This window comes from Pelophylax lessonae, assembly GCF_965119305.1.
Source record: "Pelophylax lessonae genome assembly, chromosome: 1".
In the NCBI taxonomy this organism is placed as follows: domain Eukaryota; kingdom Metazoa; phylum Chordata; class Amphibia; order Anura; family Ranidae; genus Pelophylax; species Pelophylax lessonae.
The window spans coordinates 373,807,374-373,834,457 of NC_138768.1; the positions used below are offsets into that span (position 1 = coordinate 373,807,374).

Below are 27,084 nucleotides of genomic sequence, written 5' to 3' on the forward strand. Positions count from 1 at the left end.
CAGCCCCATCCATGCCTAAAGAGAGTCTACTAAAGAGGAAGGTTGTTGTCCCTAGCAACACTGATGAAACGTGTGCTCAGATGAAAAGTAAACTCAAAATGGAGGAGATGTTGAAACATCTGATTATATCAAATGCAGCTCAACAGCAAGCAAATGCAGCTCAACAGCAGGCAAATGCGGATTTTCAGCAGAGCTTTGCAGCTCAACAAAAGGCTCATCAAGAGAGCATGGCAGGCTGGAAACAGAGACGCCAGCAGCCAATGGAGGCCATCGGTTTGGAGGAAACCGAGTATGTGTGCAGGGCTGAGTTGGATGCCTTGCAACGGAAAATGGAAGAAAAGGAACAAGCCTTGGAATTGCTTAAAATGGAGCATAGAAACTTGCAGGAAATGAATGAACTACTCAAGTCTCATGTGTTACAGTGGGAAGAATCCACTGCTCTTCTTTTGGTCGAGTTGCAAAAACGCAGAGAGACTATAATGGAGAAAGATACCATCCTCATGGAAAAGGAAAGTGAAATTCAGACTTTGCAGAAGCAAAGTATGGCTGATATGTTGGAGTTGCGTAATCAGCTGGAAAAAAGTCTTCAGTCTTTGGGAGCTACAAAAATAGACCTGCAGGAGTCGCAGGAACAGAATGTTGCTCTGAAAGCGACATTGTCTCTCAGCGACAAAGAGAAAAGTGAAAGAGAGGCTAAATTACTGAGTACTGTGTATGAGCTCACCACTTTGAGCAATGTGGTAGATGAATTACGTGCAGACTGTGAAAGTTGGAAAGGTGAAGCCCAACGTTTCCAGCAGCAGTTAAAGGAGAAAGAAGCCTGTGTGGCAGAATTACAGTCTCATTCCCAGAAACTAGCCAATGAGGTGAAGGCTCTTATGCAGGGAAAAGGAGATTGTGAACATAAGAGGGAAAAAGTAGAGGCACAGCTTCTGGAATCGCAAGTCAAGGTGTCAGAAGGTGACCGATTGTGTGCTAAGCTGTCAGAGAAGGCAAACCGACTGCAGGTTGAGTTGGACAATGTTACAAATCAGCTTTCTCAAGCAGACAGCAAATCTAGAGAAATTGCGGAAGATTTTTCTATCTTGGAATCGCAGCTGCAAGACACGCAGGAACTCTTACAGGAAGAGAGGTGTCAAAGGCTGAGTTTTAGCACAAAGCTCAAACAAATGGAAGATGAGAAAAATGGCTTCCTGGAACAATTAAAAGAGGAGGCGGAAGCAAAGAAAAACCTATCAGAGCAAGTCGCAACATTGCAAGCTCAGATAGCGGATATGAAAAAACGCATGGAAGAAAGCGTTGGTTCATTACAGTGTGTTGAAGATGTGAAAAAGAAGTTTGATCACATGCTTGGTGAAGAGAAGACTGTGTCTGCAAAATATGCAGAAGAACGCGCCCGTGCAGAAACGGAGGTGCGTGATAACGAGAGCAAAGCCCTGTTCTTGGCTCGCTCTTTGGAGGAAGCTCTAGAGTGTAAGGCTGAACTAGAAAGTGTTAACAAACAGCTGCGTACAGAAATGGAAGAATTGGTCAGCTCCAAGGATGATGTTGTGAAAAGCGTTCAGGAGCTAGAAAAGTCTAAGCGAGCCTTAGAACAGCAAGTAGAAGAGATGAAGATTCCGTTGCAGGAACTGGAAGAGGAATTCCAGGCAACAGAGGATCTGTCCCAAAGAGGGGATAGTGTGCCTGATGCAGTTTTTAAAAGGATCAGTGTTTTGGGGTCTGTCCTGAGTGAGCCTCAGAAATGTGATGACACGTGGCTTGAATCACCCCTTTGGAATAAACCGTTCCTTCAAAAACTTCAAGCATTGGAAAATGTATCATTAGAGCTTCAGCAAACAAAAGAGTTGTGTAAGAAATGTGATGATTTCTCAGTTCAGGCTGAAAACCTAGTGGAGAAAACTAAAGCGGAGAAAACTAAAGCAAGTGATATAAATCTGGGAGAAAAAGGCAAACGCCACCTAGTGGAGAAAACTAAGGCTGTTGGTGAAAACGTGAAGCAAATGAATAAGTGCCTTTCAGGGAGTGTTTCCAAAATGGAACTGGTGAAAGACGGGTGGCAGAAGTTTGATCGTGATCTTGAGATACATTCCATGTGGAATTCAGATAGAGAAAAGGAACTAGGTGACCTTGAGCGGTCAAATAGTTCAGCAGAAAGTGCATTGAAGAAACCTGTAAAAGAATGTGTTGCAGTTCCATGCTTCTTCACTGATGCAGAGAGGAGGTCTATAATGGATACCACCCAGATCGCTGGGTTCAACTGTGTTGTTGCCTTTAACCCCTATGTTGGTGGAAGGAAAGTTGATGATGTTCTGGTTGGCTACTTCTGTGAAGAGTTTGGCAAGAAATATAAACTGAATATCAAATCAAATAGTAGGCCTTTACTGCGACTCGCTCAGGAGGGCGAAAAGTTTAAGAAGTTGATGAGTGCAAATGCTTCAGATCTGCCTATGAATATGAAATGTTTGAATGATATTGATATCTCTGGGAAAAGGAACAGGGGTCACTTTGAAGAAATGTGTGACAGCCTGTTGTCTCAATTGGAAAATCCTCTGCACAGCATCTTAGAGCAAGCAAAGCTCAAGAAGGAAGATCATTCCCTTTTACAACAAAAAGTCAATGATTGTGTACAGCTGTATGGAGAGGCAACTCAAGTCACAGAGGGATGTCAAGAGTCCCTACTTGGAACAAAGCTTAGTGAAGCAAAGGTTCTCAAAGTTTTGTGGAAAACATTTATGGATTGCAGAGAGAGGCGTCTTAAGAATGTTGAAGACCTTAAGACTAGCCCAATTGAGTTGCCTATGGATCACGGTCCTCCATGGTGGATTGGACAGACGGTTATGAGGGACAAGCTGTCTGACATTTATGAGAAAGCTGTCAATGAAGATGACAGAAACGAGAAGGAGCAAAATTATGCCAAAAATGCAGTTGAAGAATGTGTATATGAGATGAGAGACAAACTGTGTGGCATTTATGAGAAATCTGTCAGTGAAGATGACAGAAACAGTTTCATCCGGAAGCTTGAGGATAATAGGAGGCTTATCAGTGAGTCAGCAGTGCCTGACACATGCGTGCCTGGAAATATGTGTCCCAACCCTAGGGTTGAAACAAGAGGGGGGGGTATGTGACAGGAAGTCAGGTAAATCTGGGAATGTAGTCACTGAGAGGAGACACATTCCCACCTGCTTTGAAAAGTTCACTGATACTATAGGGTGTTGGCTGCAAAAAGAGCCAGCAGGAAGTTGAAAACCATTCAGCTGTTCAGAATGAGGAGATCAAGGCCTCTATAATTTGTCCAGAGAAAATCTATTGAGTGCTGCCTCCTGTCGCTGTGTGAGCTGGGAAGAGGAGGACAGACATACGTGTACCTCCCGACGCCGTGTGGGCATGGGAGAAGGACTGCTGCCGCCTGTCGCCGTGTGGGCTGGGAGAGGGGGACAGTCGGATGTGTGCCTCCCGACAAGCTGGTGAGCATGGGAGAAGACCCCCTACAGCGATGTGAAGCTAAGGAGGGTAACCACGAGTGAAGACGTCTCAAAGGTGAGAAGACAAAGTGTTCCATGTGAAGAGTGTGAAGAGTAAAGGGACCTGTTAAATGAACTGTGTTCAATGTGAAGAATCTGAAGAGTAAAGGATCCTGTTATAAATGAACATGTGTTGATGTGAAAGAAACAAAGGGACATGTTCAATGGACAATGTTTGTGCTGTGTGAAAAGCAAACAAATGGACATTTGAGTGTCTGCTGTAGGATCAGCAGTGTCGGCCCAACAGTAGGTTGGAAAGACTTCTTAGGTAGGTTCCAGCGTGAGAAGGTAGCCGCCCACAGAGGCAAGGATTTATTTTGTCTTTTATTTTATTTTGGCTGTTTTGACGCTTGCAATTGTGTGAAGTAAATTGCATGAATAAATCAGTCTTGTTTTCAACCTCTGCTCGGCTATCTCTCTGTGAAAACGCACCCCCAAAGGGGTCATCCACACCCGCCACCGAGCTAATCCCTTACAATGTGTAAAACAATATTGCTGGTGAATATATAAAAACACATATATTGCAAACAATTAATAAAATTCTTATTTAAATGTGTCCAATAAAGTGCAAGGTGATCAATATAGAAATGAAAACCAGCAATATAATGCAACAAATTTGATAAAACAGTCCTTAAATATTAATGTGTCCAAATAAAGTGCTCAGGTGCAGAAACCGATCGATCAAACGGTGCTCAAGTGAGTGGCCAGACCCTCTGGGTTCCCTACTCACCACAGATATGAGTCTCAAACGCTTGATTGGATTATGGATGGCTTTGGCAACCCAGCTTTTAGTGAGAATAGTTCCAGGATAGGAAATGCCTTGTATGGGATCACTCCAATAAGTCTCCGTTGTTCCCAGATAAAAGAAAAAAGGGGACCAATAGTGTACTATGTTTTTGACTTATTTATTCCCCCAAAGCATACAAAACATACTTACAATGTGAAAAGAAAAGAATCACATTGAATATAGATCAAACAATCGTGGGGAACGCCGCTATCGGCGTGCGTTCCACTGAGATCCAGGAAGCAAACCGGAAGTGAGGATGCGTACCAACGTACCGGAAGTTACGTCAACGCGTTTCACCCGCCTAGTGGCCGTTTTCAAAGACTCTTCACAAAGAGGAAGTAAACTTCCTTTACTGACTTCTACCTATAGGTAAGCCTATAATATGGCTTACCTATAGGTAGTGTAAATATCTCCTAAACTTGCACCGTTTAGGAGACATTTACATTACATGCAGCCAGTGATATCACTGGCACATGCACTCAAAAGGAATGGCCACCCGTGCCGTTCCTTCAAAGCCCTGTGCCATGAACGGCGTCTCCCACCACATCGTGGCCAAGGCAAGTCACAGAGCTGAGCCCACAAACCAGGAAGCAAGACAGGTGAAGATGGGAGCCCCTGCAGCGCGGACATCACGGCGCTGGAACAGCTTCGTTTTAGAGTTAGTTTCACATAATGGGCTAGTATGCGATGCATTCTTGCACATTATCACTTTACCTTAAAGGGGGAAAAAAAACGTCCAGTGGTTTATTTTTGGTGGGTAGTATGTTATACATGTTTGTATCAGTTGCCTAATTTATGGAGATACCAGATGCATGAGCATGAGGGGGCCTGATCCTGCCCATGGGGCATGTTAGAGACGCCCTACATCTGACAATAGCCAGGTAACTGGATCTTAGGAAGAGGACAGTCCTGGAAATGCGTTAGCCTATTGGATCTGCACTTTCTCCTGTCACATGTTATGATGTACTGTGGACTGGATGATGCTGTGCTTTGTGGTGAGCTTTGATGGAATTGTTATTTTGTCAGTATAATACTTGCCACTTTACATAAAAAGTTATGGTTTTAGGATAATGCATTGGGTCGGTGCGCCCCCTTTCTTTTGTTTTTGGGTTTCAGTTGGTCCAGACTCCCCCAGTCAGTCTCATTAATGCAAGCTATAAACATCTTTGGGCCCACTCCCAAGCGCAGGAGATTTTGTTTGTCTACTAGCCTCATAGCTGTGTAACTGCAGTGTGAGATCCTCTAAAGCTGGTTATACATTGTACAATTTTCTTATTACATTTCCGTTAGATTTACCTTCAATTATGTAGTGCAAGGGCCTGCCTGATTGCATATAAATTGAAAGTGTTTAGGTCTGACCTCCATAATATATGCTTTTTTTTTAATCTAAAGAAAAATTGTACAAAAAAATTGTGTAATGTATGGCCAGCCTAAAGCCCCGTACACACGATCAGATTATCAAACGATCTGTCGTCCGTTTTTTGTGGCATGCTAGTCTGATGTGGAAAGTAAAGAGGTTATTTTCATACGAATTTTCCCGTACAACAGAATTCTACTTCAGAAGTGATGTCATGTGTTGGATTGCTTTGTATGTGTTCTTTCGTCTCTGAGCATGCCTAGTCTTGCTCTTAAGATTTTTTTCTGTCTAAATCTGTACTAATGAGACGAAAATCGGACGTTGTTTTGACGGACGACAAAAATTTTATAGCCTGCACATCAGGATTTTGTCAGCCGAAAAGTCGGAGTCGGCTGTCGAAAGCACCATACTAACAATCCGAAAATCGGCAGATCGGTCGTCGGAAAAATTTTCCCTACAGATTTTCTTATCGTGTGTACGGGGCTTTAGGCTAGTCTCAGGAGATTCAGCGCTGGTTTACACTTCAGCGATGTCAGACATCGCATGTGATTCACACCGCACTGCTCTGCAAATCACATGTGACGTCTGTGCGTTGCGAATTCAGCCATACAGACTGTATGGCTGAATTTGCATCGCATTTGGACCAAAGTCGCACGGGACCCTTTTTTTGGTCCGCACTAGAATCGGATTGCATGGGTGTTCACACCTGTGCGATCTGATTCATGTCCGAACTTACAGTTCACACTGCGATATGCGAACTGATCTGGGGGTGTCATTAACTTTGTATTGACACTGCCAGCGATTTGCATATGGCAGTGTGGACCTCCTGTGAGTCAAGTCATGGTGATATTTGGTAATGTAAACAATTTTTTGCTTACTGATCTCCTTACTGGAGAGAATTTCTGTAGCTGAGGATCTACAATCTACAGTTTAGTGATCTCCCTGATTCTGCTCTGTGGATCTGTGGCTTCTACACCTTTCCTGCTACTTCTTGATTATAACCCCCACCAGTAATCAGATCACCAGTCATCAGGGGACCAGCTCTGACACAAGGAGGTAAAGCTACTTTTTTGTTCTTTTCTTTTTTGGGGCGCAGCACATGTCCTTGTTACTCCTATAATGAATAACTTTAATAATGATGAATCTTGAAGTAATATTTGAATTTATTTGTAAATTTCATAACTTGCTTGACATTTTAAATGGCAGAATATGCTTAAAGATGACATTTTCTGTTTATTTTCTCCAGGTATTCTTCAGCAGAAATAAGAAAACATGTCACCCTTCATGGTACCTCTGGATTTTTACATCAGCGCAGTCCGAGTACACCAAATTCATGTTCCTTACAACTCGTGAGTATGACAGCATTACCTGACACACAAGAACATATGAAAGCACAGATTTTTGATTTCCAAAAGTGTAATCTTTAGCAAACCTACCCAAATGGAACAAACAAATGGTATTGCAGTACCACTATTCTCTTCCTGCATCATGTATATATCCCTTAAAGTGTACCTATCCGTAACTTTAGAAGGCACAAATACACACCTGACATGTCCCAATTTAAAAATTATATATATATTTTTTTTATTTAGGCCTCATTCACATCACGTGCAGAGATATGCATTTTTCTGCACCTATTTCTGTAAGGGCACAAAAAAAAATAATTATGTTCTATGTGCCCTGTTCACAACACTGGTATCATGTGCATATTTTTTCTGCACAGAAATATGCAACATATAGTATTAGTTTTTTGTGCCCTTGTGGAGACCTTTATGTTGCATATTGCTGCGCAAAAAAAAAAATTCAGTTGACATCAGCTTTATGGTGTGAATAGGGCACATAGAAAAGGATTGATTGCCTGATGCATTTTGTAAACAAGTTTTGTGGACCGATGAGGTTAAAATTGAACTTTTTGGCCGGAATGAGCAAAGGTACGTTTGGAGAAGAAGGGGCACAGAATTTAATGAAAAGAACCTCCGTCCAACTGTTAAGCAGGGGTGTGGATCAATCATGCTTTGAGGTTGTATTGCAGCCAGTGGCACAGGGAACATCTCACGAGTAGAAGGAAAAATGGATTCAATAAAATTTCAACAAATTTTGGATGGTAACTTGATGCCATCTGTGAAAAAGCTGAAGTTAAAGAGAGGATGGCTTGTACAAATGGATAATGATCCTAAACACACCTCGAAATCTATGGGGGATTACATCAAGAGGCGTAAACTGAAGGTTTTGCCATGGCCTTCACAATCTCCTGACCTCAACATAATTGAAAATCTATGGATAGACCTTAAAAGAGCAGTGCGTGACAGACAGCCCAGAAATCTCAAAGAACTGGAAGACTTTTGTAAGGAAGAATGGGCAAAGATACCTCAAACAAGAATTGAAAGACTCTTGGCTGGCTACAAAAAGCATTTACAACCTGGGATACTTGCCAAAGGGGGCAGTACAAGACAATGATTGAGAACAATCCATGGCACTGGCAGGTCTCAGCCTTGCAAAGGGGGCAGTACAAGATATTAACTCTACAGGGTGCCCAAACTTTTGCAGACATCATTTTTTTTTCTGTAATTTTAAAGGGGCAATGATGGAAATAAAATCTAACTTTTGTTGACATATTATAAGAATGTCTAATCTGTAATTTGATGCCTTTTGGAGATTTTTCCATCTTTCCTTGGCTTCTTTATGCACATTAATACAAACTTTTACCTGGGGTGCCCAAACCTTCCATCCCCATGGTATGTGTAAAAGAGATCAGCTTGCTATACATAGTTTTTTGGTGCATGTTATTGGTTTTTAAATGCTGTTACCAGATGTAGTTTATGAAATATAGTGGAAGCTACAGTTGTGCTCATAAGTTTACATACCCTGGCAGAATTTATGATTTCTTGGCCATTTTCTCACAGAATAAGGATTATAACACAAAAACTTTTCTTTCATTCATGGTTAGTGTTTGGCTGAAGCCATTTATTATCAATCAACTGTGTTTACTTTTAAATCATAATGACAATAGAAACTACCCAAATTATCCTGATCAAAAGTTTACATACCCTGGTGATTTTGGCCTGATAACATGCACACAAGTTGACACAAAGGGGGTTGAATGGCTATTAAAGGTAAACATCATCACCTGTGATCTGTTTGCTTGTAATTAGTGTGTGTGTGTATAAAAGGTCAATGAGTTTCTGGACTCCTAACAGACCCTTGCATCTTTCATCCAGTGCAGCACTGAGGTTTCTGGATTCTGAGTCATGGGGAAAGCAAAAGAATTGTCAAAGGATATGTGGGAAAAGGTAGTTGAACTGTATAAAACAGGAAAGGGATATATAAATATATCCAAGCAATTGAGCATGATCTTCAGCAGTGATCAAACTCTAATCAAGAAGTGGAAAATGAGGGGTTCTGTTGAAACCAAACCACGATCAGATAGACCAATTAAAATTTCAGCCACAACTGCCAGGAAAATTGTTCAGGATCCAAAGAAAAACCCACAACTAACTTCATGGGAAATAGAGGACTCTCTGAAAACATGTGATGTGGCTGTTTCAAGATGCATAATAAGGAGGCATCTGAAGAAAGATGGGCTGCATGGTCGAGTCGCCAGAAGAAAGCCATTACTACACAAATGCCACAAAGTATCCCGCTTACAATACACCAAACAGCACAGAGACAAGCCTCAAACCTTCTAGCACAAAGTCATTTGGAGTGATGAGACCAAAATTGAGCTTTTTGGCCACAACCATAAATGCTACATTTGGAGAGCAGTCAACAAGGCCTATGATGAAAGGTACACCATTCCTACTGTGAAACACGGAGGTGGATCGCTGATGTTTTGGGGATGTGTGAGCTACAAAGGCACAGCAAATTTGGTCAGAATTGATGGTAAGATGAATGCAGTATGTTATAAAAAAAATACTGGAGGTAAATTTGCATTCATCAGCCCAGAAGCTGCGCATGGGACGTATTTGGACATTCCAACATGACAATGATCCTAAACACAAGGCCAAGTCGACCGGTCATTGAATACAGCAGAATAAAGTGAAGGTTCTGGAGTGGCCATCTCAGTCTCCTGACCTCAATAACATTGAGCCACTCTGGGGAGATCTCAGATGTGCCGTTCATGCAAGACAGCCCAAGAATTTACAGGAACTGGAGGCTTTGTGCCAGGAAGAATGGGCAGCTTTACCATCTGAGAAGATAAAGAGCCTCATCCACAAATACCACAAAAAACTTCAAGCTGTCATTGATGTTAAAGGGGGCAATACACGGTATTAAGAACTGGGGTGTGTAAACTTTTGATCAGGGTCATTTGGGTAGTTTCTGTTGTCATTATGATTTAAAAAAAGTAAACACAGTTGATTTCATAATAAATGGCTTCAGCCAAACACTAACCATAAGTGAAAGAAAAGTTTTTGTGTTATCATTCATATTCTCTGAAAAATGGCCAATAAATCATAAATTCTGACAGGGTATGTAAAGTCATGTGCACAACTGTATATAGCTTTATTACATCTTGAGGTTCTACTTGTTGCATTGTGGTGCTACAAATATTTGTGGTTTGCCGATTCTGAAAATAAAATTATATGAGTTTGCCAACTCACTGGAAACAGTGTAATCCCCATCGAGGATGATCTAACGTTTATCCTGAACCCGTGAGAAACTGTCATATGACAACAGGCTACCGTTACAATCAGCTGCAGTCGTGGAATTCCCTGCCCCAAAGCTGCAGGGACCGGGAAGCTGGTGACATCATTGACCTAAAATGGCCAGATGCCCATAACTGTACAATACTATTGTTTATTATGTGCCATCATGGGGCAGAGAATTCCACAGCCACAGCTAATTGAGATGGTAGCCTGCTGTCATGTGACAGTTTTCCATGGATTGGCCCACTCATCTTTAATCCCTTTGTGTTTGATATCTTATTAGACAACTAGGCAGTTACTATGGTGGCTAATCTAATCTACCTTGACTGTATGGTTAAAGCGGAGCACCAGGCTCCTTGAGAAAAAAATAAGTCAGCAGCTACAAATATTGTAGCTGCTGACTTTTAATATTTACCTGTCCACAAATCCAGCAGTGTCTTCACCCAAGCCAATTTTCTAATCAGCTCTCAGGTGCTGCCACCACCATCTTGGGTAAGGGAAACCGGCAGTAAAGCATTGTGGCTTCACAGCCAGTTCCCTACTGCACATGCACAAATTGTGCTGTGCTTTGTGAATGGCCTGGTGGCGGGGGAAAGAGTAGGGGGGCCGAACTTCTGGGTGAAATCAGCCAGACGTATGAGCAGGTACCTGTCAAAACCAAGTACCCGTTCCCCCCTGAAAGGTGCCAAATGTGGCAGCGGAAGGGGGCAGGAGGCAAATAAGCTTAGCTTCCCCTTTTCGGTGGAGCCATGCTTTACTTTACAAATCTGTACATTTATTACAATAACAAACGTAAGTAAGAGCTAGCATGTAAGCAGTGCAATATAAGTGAAATACTGCAATAATAACTCAAAGTATGTGCTCCTCTGCCAATTTTATTTAAAACCCCATACCAGGCTTATGTTAAATTTACCCATGCAGTGCCCAGCACACAGACTGCATGGGTTAAATGCTCTTCAGCTTGGGGTATGGAATAAGTACAAATACTTACCTTATTCCTTGCTAATACAGGCTTCTTTCACTCTTGTGTGCCACCCCTCTAAAGCTGCTTCACTTTACTGCCCTGCTGTTGGCAGCAGATCCCCAATATCATCATATACAATGCATTGCCAGCATTCCTGCATTGTAAGTGAGGACAGCAAGAGCCAGTCCTCATCTTGGCAGTGCCAGGCAGAGTAGGAGAGCACTGGCTGCCAGCAGAATGTGGCATAAGGTATTTGTTCTTATTTTTCTCCCCCTCATAGCCAGACCAATATTTAACCCATAGTGTGTGTGTGGGGTGGGGTGGGGTTGGACAGCACTGTAGAAGTACCTTAATAGCAGCCCTTATTTTTTTTTTTTTTTGCAACCTGAGCAATAACTGGAAGTGGGGATAGGTTTTACCATACCGACTGTATGAATGCTGGTCTGATACTGGCATTGGGTGTTGAAACAAGTGCAACTGCACCCAGCAGTGGGATATAGGTCGGACCCCAGGATTTGATTAAAATCCCAGTACAATCCCATTGAAACTGGGACTACTGGGAGATATTCGGACAGCATTAAAATGTTGACACAGAATCTAAGTGTATGCAAATTCTAACAATCTGATTCTCTTATTTGCTCCCTTTTGTTCTGTTAAATATATAATTAAAAGTGTTGAACAAAATATATGTTTATCCAGCCAGAAATCTTGTGAGCTGATAACTCCCTCTGCTCTGTGCCTCTCGACTGTTCTCAGTTAGCATTGTTCCCTGTTAACTTCTAGAAACACTAAACCCCTCCTCCTGGTTTGAAGACCAGTGTGAAAGGGTGTGAAGTTCCCGCACACTCTTTATTCTAGGGCAGTGATGGCGAACCTTGGCACCCCAGATGTTTTGTAACTACATTTTCCATGATGCTCATTTACCACAATATAATCCCGTGGGCTCTTCGTCACCTGAACCCCCAAATATTTAAACCGGGGGACACATTTAAGGACCGGGTTCATGATGCTCATTTACACTGCAGAGTGCATGAGCATGATGGGAAATGTAGTCCCAAAACATCTGGGGTGCCAAGGTTCGCCATCACTGTTCTAGGGTAACGATATGGTTGTCACCATAGGACGACAGCGATTTAATGACAGGATTACCAGTTTAAGATATAGAAAAAAGTGTAGAGAAGAAGACTAATGCAGCCACAACATCTAAGAACCATTAAGCTGCAGTAGTATCAATTTTTGTTTTTGGGTTTAGAAATGCGTTAATATGTTTTTTTTTTTTTTTTTTATAAAGTAACATGATTTAAAATTATTGGTAAAGAAATACTTAGTGATGCAAGGAATTCTAGTAATTCATAAAAACAGACATTTGATCAGACCAATAATGGGGATCTTCTGAAACTGGGGTAACAATATTTTCACTATTTAGAGCGTGAGATAAAATCTTCATGTTTGTATCACAATAGAACATAAGCCATTGGTGAGAGAACTGTATCTTTGCACATTGATAATCAACTGTAGCATGCTTATTACATAGTAAGTAGTTGTATTTGGCAACGAGATGCTGGGTAATGGGCTACTTGAACTTGATAAACTTGTTTCTTCTTTTTGACTTCCATAATTATGGAGGTATGTACTGTATACAAGAACTTCTGAAGCGTGAAGGGGAATTGTTAGTTGTTTTAAAGGTTGCATTGCTAGTGGTTGTTTTTTTTGGGTTTTTTTTCATGCAAGCTCATGTACTGTCTCATACGTGTGCTAATGCTTGGGTATTGCATGCAGTTGTAATTCTTCTATACAGTTCACTGGAGTTCTGTATGCTGCCTTCCTGATCTTTGTATTGCATTTTTTTAACCACTTTACCACCGGAGGATTTTGCTGTCTTACGTCCAGGCCACTTTTTGCGATTTGGCACTGTGCGAATTTAACTGACAATTGCACGGTCGTGCGACGCCGTACCCAAACGAAATTTACGTCCTTTTTTTCCCACAAACAGAGCTTTCTTTTAGTGGTATTTGATCACCTATGCAATTTTTACTTTTTGCGAAATAAACAAAAAAGTGCGTAAATTTTGAAAAAATAACAATATTTTTCACATTTTTTAGATGAAATTCCCCCCCAAAAAAATGTAAAAATCTAAATTTTTCAAATTTTTGGCCAATTTGTTTTCTGCTACCTATGTTTAGTAAAAAAAATCACAATAAGCGTATTTTGATTGGTTTGCGCAAAAGTTATTGCGTTTACTAACTAAGGGAAAGATTTCTGTCATTTTTGGTGTTTTTTTTTTTTAACGAGTAATGGCGGCGATCTGCGTTTTTTTTTTTTTTGCGGGACTGCGACATTGCGGCGGACAGATCGGACCCTTGACTGACATTTTTGACACTTTTGGGGGTACCAGTGACATTTCTATAGTAATCAGTGCTATAAATATGCACTGTTACTGTAAAAATGACACTGGCAGGGAAGGGGTTAATTTTATTGGAGAGGGAGGGGTTAATGTATGGTGCTTACTAACGTGTGTGGGGGGAGGTGACTGAGTGACACCGGGACAGATCGCATGTTCAGCTATGATGAACCCTGCAATCTGACCCTGCCTGTCACTTCGGAGATCTCCAGACTCGATTCCCCGACGATCGGGGAAGAACAGCAGCAATCGCCGCTGCTCCTCCCCTGGCCCGACTCCCGCTGTGACTGAAAACAGCGGGAGCGAGCCTCCGGCGGCGCGTGAGCACCGCCCAGAAGGGGAGGAGTCCAGCGACGTAGTACTACGTCGCTGGACGGAATCGAGCCACTTTGCTGCAGTACAGTCAACGTGACTGGTCGGCAAGTGGTTAAAGTGGTTTGCTACATGTCCTTTCTGCTTGTCTCCATTCTGCATGTCCTGAGCATTTTATTGTCATCTATGAGAAACATTTGTTAGGCTCCTTTCACACGGCGTTCCGCTTTGCTCAGCAGGGGATCCATCTGCCAAATCCCCACTGAGCAGGTTGATGACAGGTCCGTCTCCGCTCACTGTGCAGAGACGGACCTGTCAGAGCCCCGCTCTCCTCTATGGGAGATTGGATGAAAATGGACCGCCTGACCATTTTCATCAGATCTGATCCTCCAGACAGGGTTACCACCCATCTGGATTTCACGGACAGGATCAGAACGGATAGCAGCGGGTGTTAGTGGACATGTCACTGCTGACATCCCCTACCCCATAGGGGTGAATGGAGCATCTGATCAGGTCCGCCTGAAAAACTGACAGGCAGACTTGATCAGAAAACCCGCGGAAAAGGGCCCTTACACTGCTTTCATAACCAGAACTGAATAAAGACTAAATGGGGCCCAAGGCAAGGTGGCAGTTTCTGCTTGTATTGACTTTTCCAACACCCATACAGACATGAAGGCTTTGTGAAACTACAAGTTCCAGCCTGCTTTGCCAGGATTTGATGGGAAACAGTAGAAGTTTCAGTTTCACAAAGACCAGATGTGTTTATTTGGGAGGTGATTGATATGATTAAAGCATTGCTGTCAAGTGGGAAGCTCCTAGCATGTACTTTGTTTCATAGGGGGAAAACAGTCAAAAATAGAATGATAGATGTTCTTAGAAGAAGAAGTAGGGCCAAAGCTCTTTTTTGGCCCTTTTTCTCCTTGGGATCACATGAGTGCACTTAGTTTTGCACTACTGCAACCCCTTTTCAGCGGCTAAAGTCCACTGTCAGCTGACGTCACAGAGCCAGCCCAGACTCTGAAGAGATCCTGACTTTAATGTCGTGATCCACCTACATACCTGGTCCGGCAGCTTGCACAGCCTATCAGTAAGTCACTAAAAGCCTGAGACATCTTTAGCAAGAAGGACAGTTGAAAGCATGTTATAATTCTGGAGAATCCCTGTATTTGTTCCCAATATTTTATTTGTATAAACAGTACATACAAAGTGTAGAATTACGATCGATCCAAAATCAAAACTTTTTTTTTTTTTTTTTCATTTTACTCTACTATTCTCTATGGCAGTGTTTTTCAACCTCTTTACCTTTGGGGAACACTATGGCAGTGTTTTTAAGCCTCTTTACCTTTGGGGAACCCCTGGCAAAAAGTCTGAGATTCCGGGGAACCCCTGAAGTAATGTTCATATCTACAGCTCACGGAACATCGGTGTGATCAGCGAGCTGTGATATAACAATTATTTAGGAAATGGCAATAAATAATAGAAAAAAATAAAATAAATAATGCCTATTATATGTGAAACTTGTACTGTTGTGTTTTTTTTTTCCTGCACAGATGCTCAATGTGCAGGGCACATTACATGGGGGCAGCAGGGCACATTATGGAGCACACAGCAGAAAATGGGGATCATCAAGTGCCACACAGCAGAACATGGGGCTCATCAAGCAGCACACAGCAGAACATGGGGCACATCATGGGGCATACAGCAGAACATGGGGCACAAGAGGCAAACAGCAGGGCACAAGAAAACATTATGGGACTCTCAGCAGGGCATCGGGCACACCATGGGGCTCACAGCAGAACACAGAGCACATCGTGGGGCACACAGCAGAACATGGGGCACATAATAAGGGCACACAGCATAAAATGGGGACATGATGGGGCACATCATGAGGCACACAGCAGAACATGGGGTACAATAAGGGACACACAGCAGGGCACATGCCACATTACAGGGCTCACAGCAGGGCATGGGGCACATTAAGGGACATACTGCAGGACATGGGGCTCAGAGCAGAACATGGGGAACATTAAGGGGCAGACAGCAGGACACAGGGCACATCGAGGGGCACACAGCAGAACATGGGGCACATCAAAGGTCACACAGCAGGACATTGGACACATCATGGGGCATACAGCAGAACATAGGGCACATGGCATGTTATGGGGCCTACAGCAGAAAATGGGGCACACTGCAGAACACTGGGACAAGAGACACGCAGCAGGGCACATGACTCAGGGCTCACAGCAGGGTATTGGGCACATTAAGGGACACACAGCAGGAGATGGGGCTCATAGCAGAACATTGGGCACACAACTGAAAATTGGGCACATCATGGGGCACACAGCAGAAAATGAGGAATATCATAGGGCACACAGCAGAAATGGGGCACACATCAGAACATGGGGCACATCATACGGCACACAGCAGGACATAGGCACATTACGGGGCTCACAGCAGGACACAGGGCACAATATGGGGCTCATAGCAGGGCATGGGGCACATTAAGGGGCACACAGCAGGACACAGTGCACCTTACAGGGCTCACAGCAGGATACAGGGCACATTATGGGGCACACAGCAGGGCACATTATAGGGCACACAGCAGGACACGGAACTTTATGGGGCTCATAGCAGGGCATGGGGCACATAACAGGGCTCATCACAGGCTGACAGCAGGGCATGGGGCACATCACAGGCTAACAGCAGGGCATGGGGCACATGGCAGGGCACATCAAGGGCTCGCAGCAGGGCATGGGACACAGAACACGGCACATCACATGCTTACGGCAGGGCATGGGGCACACAACAGTCCATATCACAGGCACACAGCTGGGCATGGGGCACATGGCAGGGCAGATCACAGGCACATGGCAGGGCGCATTACAGGCACACGGAAGGGCATGGGGACATGCGGCAGGGCACAGGCACATGACAGGGCATGGGGCACATGGTAGGGCACATCACAGGCACATGACAGGGCATGGGGGGACATCACAAGCTCACAGCAGGGTACGGGGCACACCGGTACACTGTTGTAGCAATTTCAAATGCAGAATAGTGCAGGAAATGGCTTCTCTCTTAGCATGCTGCTCCGGCCGGCCCCTTCCCTCTTCTCGTCTATCCCAGGTGAGGTCACAAGCTGTTGAGGTGGAGGGGAGGAAAGGAGGGCCGGCACAGAGCAGCGTGCTATGGGAGAAAACTTATTAGAGACATTTCCAGCACTACTGTCCATGTGTTAGCGGAGACCAGGTCTACCCATCAGCTGTCTGTGATTGGTGGGTAGATCGCTGCGGAACCCTAGTTGAGAAACCCTGCTCTATGGCATTGGTCTCCAAACTGGGGCCCTTTGCTTGCCTTAATCTGGCCCTTGGGGCACTTTTCCTCCCACTGAAATAAACAATGGGGCATAATACCTGCACCTGCATAATACCTGCAACTGACACCAACAATAGAGAATAATTCTTGCCACTGACACCAACGATGGGGTACTATTCCTTCCACTGACACCAAAGATGGGACATTCTTCCTCTCACTAACACCAATGGTGAGGCATTGTTACTGACGCCAGGACATTTTCTACTTCCACTGAGCACAGTCTGGCCCCTCTAAAGTCTGACGGACAGTAAACTGGCTCTTTCTTTAGAAAGTTTGGAGACCCCTGCTCTTTGGAATGGTAAGACACATCTGCCATCTGTGTGTTATTAGGGAAATTTCACTACACTTCCTGTCTTGTAAACGCCATAGGAAAGTATAGGAAATCCTGCCAAATTGAGGGAACTCCCCTCTTAAACAGTTGTCACCAAAAAAAAGATGTCTCCTATATTCCTATTCTGCTGTCAACTGAAAAATGTTAAATTTCCCTCACTTTTAGTCCCAGTGACAGTGGTTACCATAAGAAACAGAGATAGTAAAGCTCTCTAGCAGAGCCTGAGACAGCAATAAAAACTGTCAGAGGCTCTAACCCTTTACCAATCTTTTCAAAACAAAAACAAAAAAAAGCTTTACTTTTTGGATCATAAATGTAATACACGATGACATAATCTGAAGAGGACATGATGTCAGTAGAATTGCTATGATATCTGTGCTTCTGCTTGAAGTACTAAAGTATCTGTCTTTGGGTTAAATCTTTAGTGTTTTTAGTCACTTCCTCAAACACACATTATGGTAAGAGGTTTATTTCCGCTTTCTGCTGCTTGTGGGATTTCTTGTGCAGTGTTAGGCAAAACACTCTGAAGTTTTGTACTATAGAAGTTATACGTTTCCTGTAGCAGCCATCTTGAAAGATACCCCGGAGTAACATTCATAAACACTTAAGCTGCTTTTCTGAACGGTACGTTTTTCTCATTTGTGGTTTGAGGATAATTTTCAAGTGCACATTAATTCTTCTCATTTAACTCTTAGATATTAAACATTTGATATTGTTTCTCTTTGCTGCTATATTATAATATAGAATAGAATGATAAAAATGTTCAGATATTCTAAAATATTTAAAATGATTAAGAAGTAACTTTTTCTGCTATTATTTAATTGGTTTTACTTTATTTTAGATGTGTGTGTGTGTATAGATTTTACTTTTCAAACTGTTCACTGGATTTTATTCTATGTATACAAGTGTCTTTCCTTGTCCTTGGGTTCACAGCCTTTAGGTGTATGCCACTCTACGTCTGTGTTTGTAAAGCCCCGTACACACGTACCGATGGTCGGCTTACAAATGTTCCTCTTTTCTCCCCGGGATGTCGGTGTCTGCTGAAAAGTGCAAAGACAGCACAAGGACAGCACAAGAATTTTGTCCGCCGACTGCAGAAGTGATGTCATGTAATGGTTAACTTTCCCTGTGTTTTCTATTTTCTGAGCATGCCCAGTCTTGCAAATCTGCGGTCTGTCGGCCGAATTGTGTACTGACAGGCGAACAATCGTCCGTTCTGGTGTCGGCATACAAATATTTTCATGTTTGCACGAAAGACTTTTGTCCGCGGATTGTGCGCAGACATCTGTCGGAGGCACCATACTAACACGCGTACAATCGGCAGATCCTTCGTCCACCGACGTTTGTATGCCGACGATCGGTACGTGTGTACGGGCCTTAAGAAAAAAGAATTAGAGCATTAATTATCTACTATTTTTGCATTAATTATATACAATTTTTATGTGCAGACTTTTGTATTATAGATGGTATATAGAATATAAATAATGTAATAGAATATAAATAAATAATAACTGAGGATGGGAAATATAGCAACTAAACTCTGAAATTTAAAGATGGACGGTTAACAGGCCTTCTTTCTTTTTTTTTTTGAGAAAAATAAACATAAAATAAAATAGATAAAAAAGAAAGATAAAAATCTGAAGCCACGTTGACAGCTTTTGGCATGCTTGCTTAGGCTGGCCATACATTATACAATTTTCCTTTAGATTTACCAAAACCATATAATATAAGGTAAAACCTAAACATCAATTTGAATGCAATCAGGCAGACCCTTGCACTAAATAGTTGAAGGGAAATCTAAAGTATATTTGAATAAGAAAATTGTATAATGTACGGCCAGGCTTAATATAATTCATTACTGTATGTCTTGCCAAATAATTTGATAACGATACGACCAGGACTCGTTTTTAAATCCTGCTTAAGTCTAAGTTCAATAAGTGTGTTATCCTTGTGATGTAACGTAACAGCATCTTGTTCACATGGATCACAAGGTCATTCGAGAAGTCTGAAGTGGATCATTAAAGGTTTAAAATTCTCGTAAACTACAGAACCTGTCCCAAATTCTCCTTTTTGTGCTCAATCGGAGTTTATTAAGGTTTTACACAAGATAAAAAAGAGAAAAAGAAGTGTCCAGTAAGGACAACAACAAAGATTAAAGTACAGTACAAGCTTGTGTGGGGGAGGGGTAAATAAAAAAAAAAAAATAGAAAAAAAATTGCAATAATAAAAAAGACAAACAAACATTAAACAATGGCCTGGGACTGGGCGATGGCAGTGTCCAATACAGAGTACAAAGCCCACGGCCATACTTAAAATGATGTATAAATAGGCCCATGGAGAGTATTGGCACTTTTCCACTGCAAGTACCGGCTCGGCCCTGCTTGGCCCGGTTTGCTTTTCCACTGCTGGTACCGCATGGTACAGTGTTGGAACGGTTTGGTACGGTACGGTATGGTTTGCTTTTCCACTAAAGTAGTACTAAAGTTAAGTGGGTGGGACAACAACGATTCTCTGACCAATCAGTGGCTAGTAGTGACTGCATGCAAAGGATTGTGGGATATGGTACCGGGTATGGTACCTATTGGAACCACAATCGAGGTGGTACTGTTTTTGAGAGCCGTACCGTTCGGTTCCATGCAGTGGAAAAGCGCCGCCGTACTGAACCGTTCCTACACCGTACCATGCGGTACCAGCAATGGAAAAGCACAAAAGCGAGCCGAACCGTTCAGTTCCATGCAGTGGAAAAGCGCCATATGTGCTTCAAAGGCAGAAAGGGCAATAGAGTGTTAGCTATACTGTCAGAAGCAAAATTTTACCTTTTTTGGATTTTTCTGTACAATGTTGGATGTGCCTCTAACTGAATTTTTATGATTTTGAACAGACCAGGGACTAGTCGGTGCCGCCATTTTGGATGTGACATAAGCAACCTTTGTAGCAATACATTTTTCTGCTATTATTTACTTTTGTTTAAGGGCCATTAAACTGCCTATCATTTATCTGAAACACAGCACAGTGGCTAAGTTTTTAGCACTTCCACCTAGCAGAACTAGTGTTGCCAGTTTGAGTCCTAACCATGGCACTACCTGCCTAGAGTTTGCATGTTCTCCCTGTGCCTGCGTTGGTTTCCTCCCACACCCTAAAGACATGCTGGTAGGTTAATTGGCTCCTGTCTAAATTGGCACTAGTATGTGTTTGTATGAATGTGAGTTAGGGATCTTGGATTGTAAGCTCCTTGAGGGCAGGGACTGATGTGAATGTACAATAAATAAATGTGTGTATATATATATATATATATATATACACACACAGTATCTCACAAAAGTGAGTACACCCCCTCACATTTTTGTAAATATTTTATTATATCTTTTCATGTGACAATGCTGAAGAAATGACACTTTGCTACAATGTAAAGTAGGGAGTGTACAGCTTGTATAACAGTGTAAATTTGCTGTCCCCTCAAAATAACTCAACACACAGCCATTAATGTCTAAACCGCTGGCAACAAAAGTGAGTATACCTCTAAGTGAAAATGTCCAAATTGGACGCAAAGTGTCAATATTTTGTGTGGCCACCATTATTTTCCAGCACTGCTTTAACCCTCTTGGGCATGGAGTTCACCAGAGCTTCACAGGTTGCCACTGGAGTCCTCTTCCACTCCTCCATGATGACATCACAGAGCTGGTGGATGTTAGAGGCTTTGTGCTCTTCCACCTTCCGTTTGAGGATGCCCCACAGATGCTCAATAGGGTTTAGGGTTCTGGAGACATGCTTGGCCAGTCCATCACCTTTACCCTCAGCTTCTTTAGCAAGGTAAAGGTCATCTAGGAGGTGTGTTTGGGGTTGTTATCATGTTGGAATACCCAGTCTCCGAAGGGAGGGGATCATGCTCTGCTTCAGTATGTCACAGTACATGTTGGCATTCATGGTTCCCTCAATGAACTGTAGCTCCCCAGTGCTGGCAGCACTCATGCAGCCCCAGAGCATGACACTCCCACCACCATGATTGACTGTAGGCAAGACACACTTGTCTTTGTACTCCTCAATTGATTGCCGCCACACATGCTTGACACCGTCTGAACAAAATAAGTTTATCTTGGTCTCATCAGACCACAGGACATGGTTCCAGTAATCCATGTCCTTAGTCTGCTTGTCTTCAGCAAACTGTTTGCGGGCTTTCTTGTGCATCATCTTTAGAAGAGGCTTCCTTCTGGGATGACAGCCATGCAGACCCCCTTGATGCAGTGTGTGGCGTATGGTCTAAGCACTTTCAGACTGACTGCCTGCCCCTTCAACCTCTGCAGCAATGCTGGCAGCACTCATATGTCCATTTCCCATAGACAACCCCTGGATATGACTCTGTGCACGTGCAACCATGGCGAGGCCTGTTCTGAGTGGAAGCTGTCCTATTAAACGGCTGTATGGTCTTGGCCACCGTGCTGCAGCTCAGTTTCATGGTCTTGCCAATCTTCTTATAGCCTAGGTCATCTTTATGTAGAACAACAATTATTTTTTTCAGATCCTCAGAGAGTTCTTTGCCATGAGGTGCCATGTTGAACTTCCAGTCAGTGGCGTCACTAGGGTTGGTGTCACCTGGTGCGGTAAAACATGGTGTCACCCCCCCCCCTATATTCGGGCCGGGCAGCAGCTCAGCGTTGGGAGTTTTTTGTAGCAGGTTGCGACGGTCATTAAGGCCTAGAGGATAGCAGGTTAGGCACTTCCTAATGGCTCAGTTCCTAGGAGCAGTAACGGATAATGGCTGACAGGCCATCCTGCCAGACCCAGCAAAAATGCAGCAGTGATCCCTCTGGTTATACGTTCGCTCCCTCTGGGTTGACCAGGCTGACTTTGGTCAGTAATGTAGCCCGTCTGTACCCTGGCAATGACAAAGTCTTTCTCTCTCTGGTGGTGCTGGGCAGTGTGGCTCTTTCTGACTTCCCCCAGCACAGTCCTCTCTTTATGGTGTAGCACTCCCTCCCTCAGCTTTTTCCCAGGTTCCCAGTCCTCAATCTCTCCCCGTAGCAGAGTGCATGCTGGGGGCTATGGTCTGCTCCCTGTGGACTACAAATGGGGCCGCCAATCTTCCGGGACTACATGTCCCATGATGCCCCCCTAGTCTCTTCTGATTGGCCCTGAGCGGTGGCCAATGGGAAGGGAAAAAGACTGGGCAGTAAGCTAGGCGGCAATCAGATGAGAGCCGCTCTCTCTTCTCCTGCACTGCTGACAGGAGAAAAGAGGGGGGGAAGTGGGGAAGATAAACTGACAGCCCGCAGCTCGCTACCTGTTCTCTGGTGGACTGAGCGAGGAAAAGAGCCTGTTGTCACTGCTTAATCATACCTCCCTACTTTGAACTTCAGAATGAGGGACACTGGAGGAGTGAAAAGTTCTGCGGCATGCTAGGTCGCTGTAAATTGTGGGAGGAGCTAAAGGGATATGTTTAAACAAAACCCAGGCTTCCTTGTACCTATAAAATATGCTTTGATTGTTTTGTCTGAGCCTACCTTAAAGAATAAATTCAATAAAATAGTCAGGGACTGCATAGCAACCAGCAACTGTTGAGACAATGAAGACTTTGGTGAGAAGTATATAATGTACAGTATTGTGTATATAGTGCGGGAGTGTGTAAAGCAGAGCACATGGGTTGGGGAGTGCTGCAGCCAGTGACGGGTTTAGGATACATAGCGCAGGCTGCAGGGGTCCAGGGTGTGTAATGCAATGGGTTCAAGATTTAGATGAATGTAATGCACAGAAGGCTGTAGCCAGTGCCAGGTTTAGGAGTACATGATACACACAGAGAGCATTGTCCAGGAGTACATAATGCACAGAACGCAGGGCTCAGGAGTGTGTAATGTATAAAAAAAAAAAATAATCAGGAGTACAAAACAAAGAGTGCAGGAGACAGGGGTGTGTAACTCAGTGTAGGGGTAAGGAAAGGGCAAAATTCCTCCCACATACAAGAGATGGTCAGAGACTGTGGAAATAATACAGGAGGTGGTCAGAGACTACAGACATGATACAAGATATGGTCAGAGACTACAGACATGATACAAGATATGGTCAGAGACTGCAGACATGATACAAGAGACTGCGGACATGATACAAGAGACTGTCAGTGACTGTGGACATTATACAAGAGACTGTCTGAGACTGTGGACATGATACAAGAGACTGTCTGAGACTGTGGACATGATACAAGAGACTGTCTGAGACTGTGGACATGATACAAGAGACTGTCTGAGACTGTGGACATGATACAAGAGACTGTCTGAGACTGTGGACATGATACAAGAGACTGTCTGAGACTGTGGACATGATACAGGAGATGGTCAGAGACTGCGGACATTATACAAGAGATGGTCAGACACTGCAGACATAGTACAGGAGATGGTCAGACACTGCAGACATAGTACAGGAGATGGTCAGAGAATGTGGAAATAATACAGGAGATGATCAGAGACTGCAGACATAGTACAGGGGTTGTTGGAAGACTGCGGACATAGTACAGGGGTTGTCGGAAGACTGCGGACATAGTACAGGGGTTGTTGGAAGACTGCTGACATAGTACAGGGGTTGTCAGAAGACTGCGGACATAGTACAGGGGTTGAAAAAAGTCTGGTGCGCTAAATTGTTACCATCATGAACAAGTGTTATGTGATACCAAAACTTGACCTTATTAAACAATTGTGATGATTACAAAAAATTAAATACAGAGTGAATAAATATTCCTTGAAAGAATATTACTTAAAACAAAATTATGCAATTGTCACACACAATAAAAAAGTCCAAATGTGAAAAATGATGACAATCGTGATACAAATGGGATGTGAAGGTTTCCCACCACCTCACAGATTTGCTTCTTACCAGAATTGGGTTGGTAAAGGGCAGATAGCAGAAAAATCGGTCCAAATGCAAGGGGTGGGAATGCCACTTACCTCTCTGCACATGGACAGGATTAAGATATGACGGTCAACTTCCAACTACCTACACTTCTCATTGTCTCCTATGTATCAGATCTCCGTCTACCGCAGGTAATTCAAATACCGACTTCCCCACCAGGCGAAGTGGCTCCTCCCACTGATCCTACATCAAGAAGTAAAAGGACCTCGGATTGAGCTATATGCCAGGAGTCCCTCTTTACATATGACCTCCAGAGAGTCTGCATAATAACCAATAGCCTGAAATAATTGGGATCTGGTAAGCAGCCCTTTTATATATAGGTGTGAGTCTCAGCACAGCACTCCCTCTTGGTTTCATCACAGAGGTTCCCCTTTGAACCGATTTTTCTGCTATCTGCCCTTTACCAACCCAATTCTGGTAAGAAGCAAATCTGTGAGGTGGTGGGAAACCTTCACTTTGTATCACGATTGTCGTCACTTCTGAATACCAGTTCACCACTATTTCACCTCCCAACATTCAGCACCTGTGGATTTTAATTGGACTTTATTTTGGGATTTATTGCACTTTTCACATTTGGACTTATTATTGTGTGTGACAATTGCATAATTTTGTTTTATCCTTGGTTCACACTTATGAGATGCGGGAAGGCTGGGAATTTGCAGCCTGTTCCCGCATCACAAACGCACCCTTGGCAGTTCACACTGCCATATGCGATACGCTGGGGGTGTCAATGTAATCTTAATGACACCTCCAGTTTGATCGCATATCGCAGTGCGATCTTACAGTTTGCACAGGATCGGATCGTACAAGTGTGAACCACTGTGCGATCCGATCCTGATGCGGCTCAAAAAAAGGGTCCTGTGCGATTTTACTGCGGGTGCAGTGCGAATTTAGCCATACAAAGTGTATGGCTGAATTAGCACCGCACAGCCGATTGCATATAATGAAGGAGCAGTGCGCTCCGATATTACATGCGAGCGCCGCACTTGCACAAATGTGAACCGGCTGTTAAGTAATATTCTTTCAAGGAATATTTATTCACTCTGTATTTTATTTTTTGTAATCATCACAATTGTTTAATAAGGTCCAGTTTTGGTATCACATAACACTTGTTCATGATGGTAACCATTTAGTGCACCAGACTTTTTTCATCACTATTTATTCCTATTGGATCTTTGGTTGCAGCTCACATACATTTATCAGTGCACTTTTCCACATACATTATAGTACAGGGGATAATGGAGACTGGGAGCATGCTTCTGTAGTTTACAAGAGACTGGACACATAGTACATGGTATATTACAGCAGCACTCTCCTAAAACATAAAATACTATTGAAGTTCAATTTTGTTGAAGTTAAAAAGAACATGAACAATCCTTCCAGTTATAATGTGCCAGCAGTGCAATGGTTACCTGCAATTTACCTTGTCCTACTAACGGTAGCTTCTTCTATCCTGACAGAGAATGCCATAATCAGCAGCGTGGTGTGCCTCCTCCCCCTCCTCCTCTGTGTACACAGGAAGTAAACATCACAGCTTAAGGAGGAGGGGCGGCTTTAGTTCAGTGTACTCCGTACATACACTACAGTGAGAAGTGTAGACTGGAGGCAGCTGGGGAGACATCCCGGGCTGGTGTCACCCCTCTGGCGGGTGTCACCCGGTGCGGACCGCCCCCCCGCACCCCCCATAGTGACGCTACTGCTTCCAGTGACCAGTATGAGAGAATGAGAGCGATAACACCAAATTTAACACACCTGTTCCCGCTCCCCATTCACACCTGAGACCTTGTAACACTAACGAGTCACACGACACCGGTGAGGGAAAATGGCTAATTGGGTCAAATTTTGATATTTTCACTTAGGGGTGTACTCACTTTTGTTGCCTGCGATTTAGACATTAATAGCGGTGAATAAAGGTGACGGACTGGCCAAGCATGTCTCCAGAACCCTAAACCCTATTGAGCATCTGTGGGGCATCCTCAAACGGAAGGTGGAGGAGCACAAAGCCTCTAACATCCACCAGCTCTGTGATGTCATCATGGAGGAGTGGAAGAGGACTCCAGTGGCAACCTGTGAAGCTCTGGTGAACTCCATGCCCAAGAGGGTTAGAGCAGTGCTGGAAAATAATGGAGGCCACACAAAATATTGACACTTTGGGTCCAATTTGGACATTTTCACTTAGAGGTATACTCACTTTTGTTGCCAACGGTTTAGACATTAATGGCTGTGTGTTGAGTTATTTTGAGGGGACAGCAAATTTACACTGTTATACAAGCTGTACACTCACTACTTTACATTGTAGCAAAGTGTCATTTCTTCAGTGCTGTAACATGAAAAGATCAGTGGCGGCTGGTGCTCAAAATTTTTGGGGGGGCGCAAAAAGAAAAATGTAATAGGTATTGCTTCGCGCCAAAAAACGCAGTAAAAAAATTGCGTGACTTTGAAGCTGTGCCCCCTTCAATGCAATGAACACTGTGCTGTGCCCCCTTCAATGCAATA

General features: G+C 43.4%; 1 protein-coding gene across 2 annotated transcripts in view; it reads left to right on the forward strand.

The window, feature by feature from the left end:
• The window catches only part of DOCK8 (dedicator of cytokinesis 8), a 252,499-nt gene that overhangs the window by 24,202 nt on the left and 201,213 nt on the right, over positions 1 to 27,084 (forward strand). Inside the window, exon 2 of one of the 2 annotated variants that reach the window (XM_082242986.1) lies at positions 6,915 to 7,017. In XM_082242986.1, coding sequence (XP_082099112.1) covers positions 6,915 to 7,017 — 103 coding nt within the window. Of the gene's footprint in view, positions 1 to 6,914; positions 7,018 to 18,209; positions 18,319 to 27,084 lie in introns of those variants that run through there. The other variant, XM_082242987.1, reaches the window with a different exon arrangement.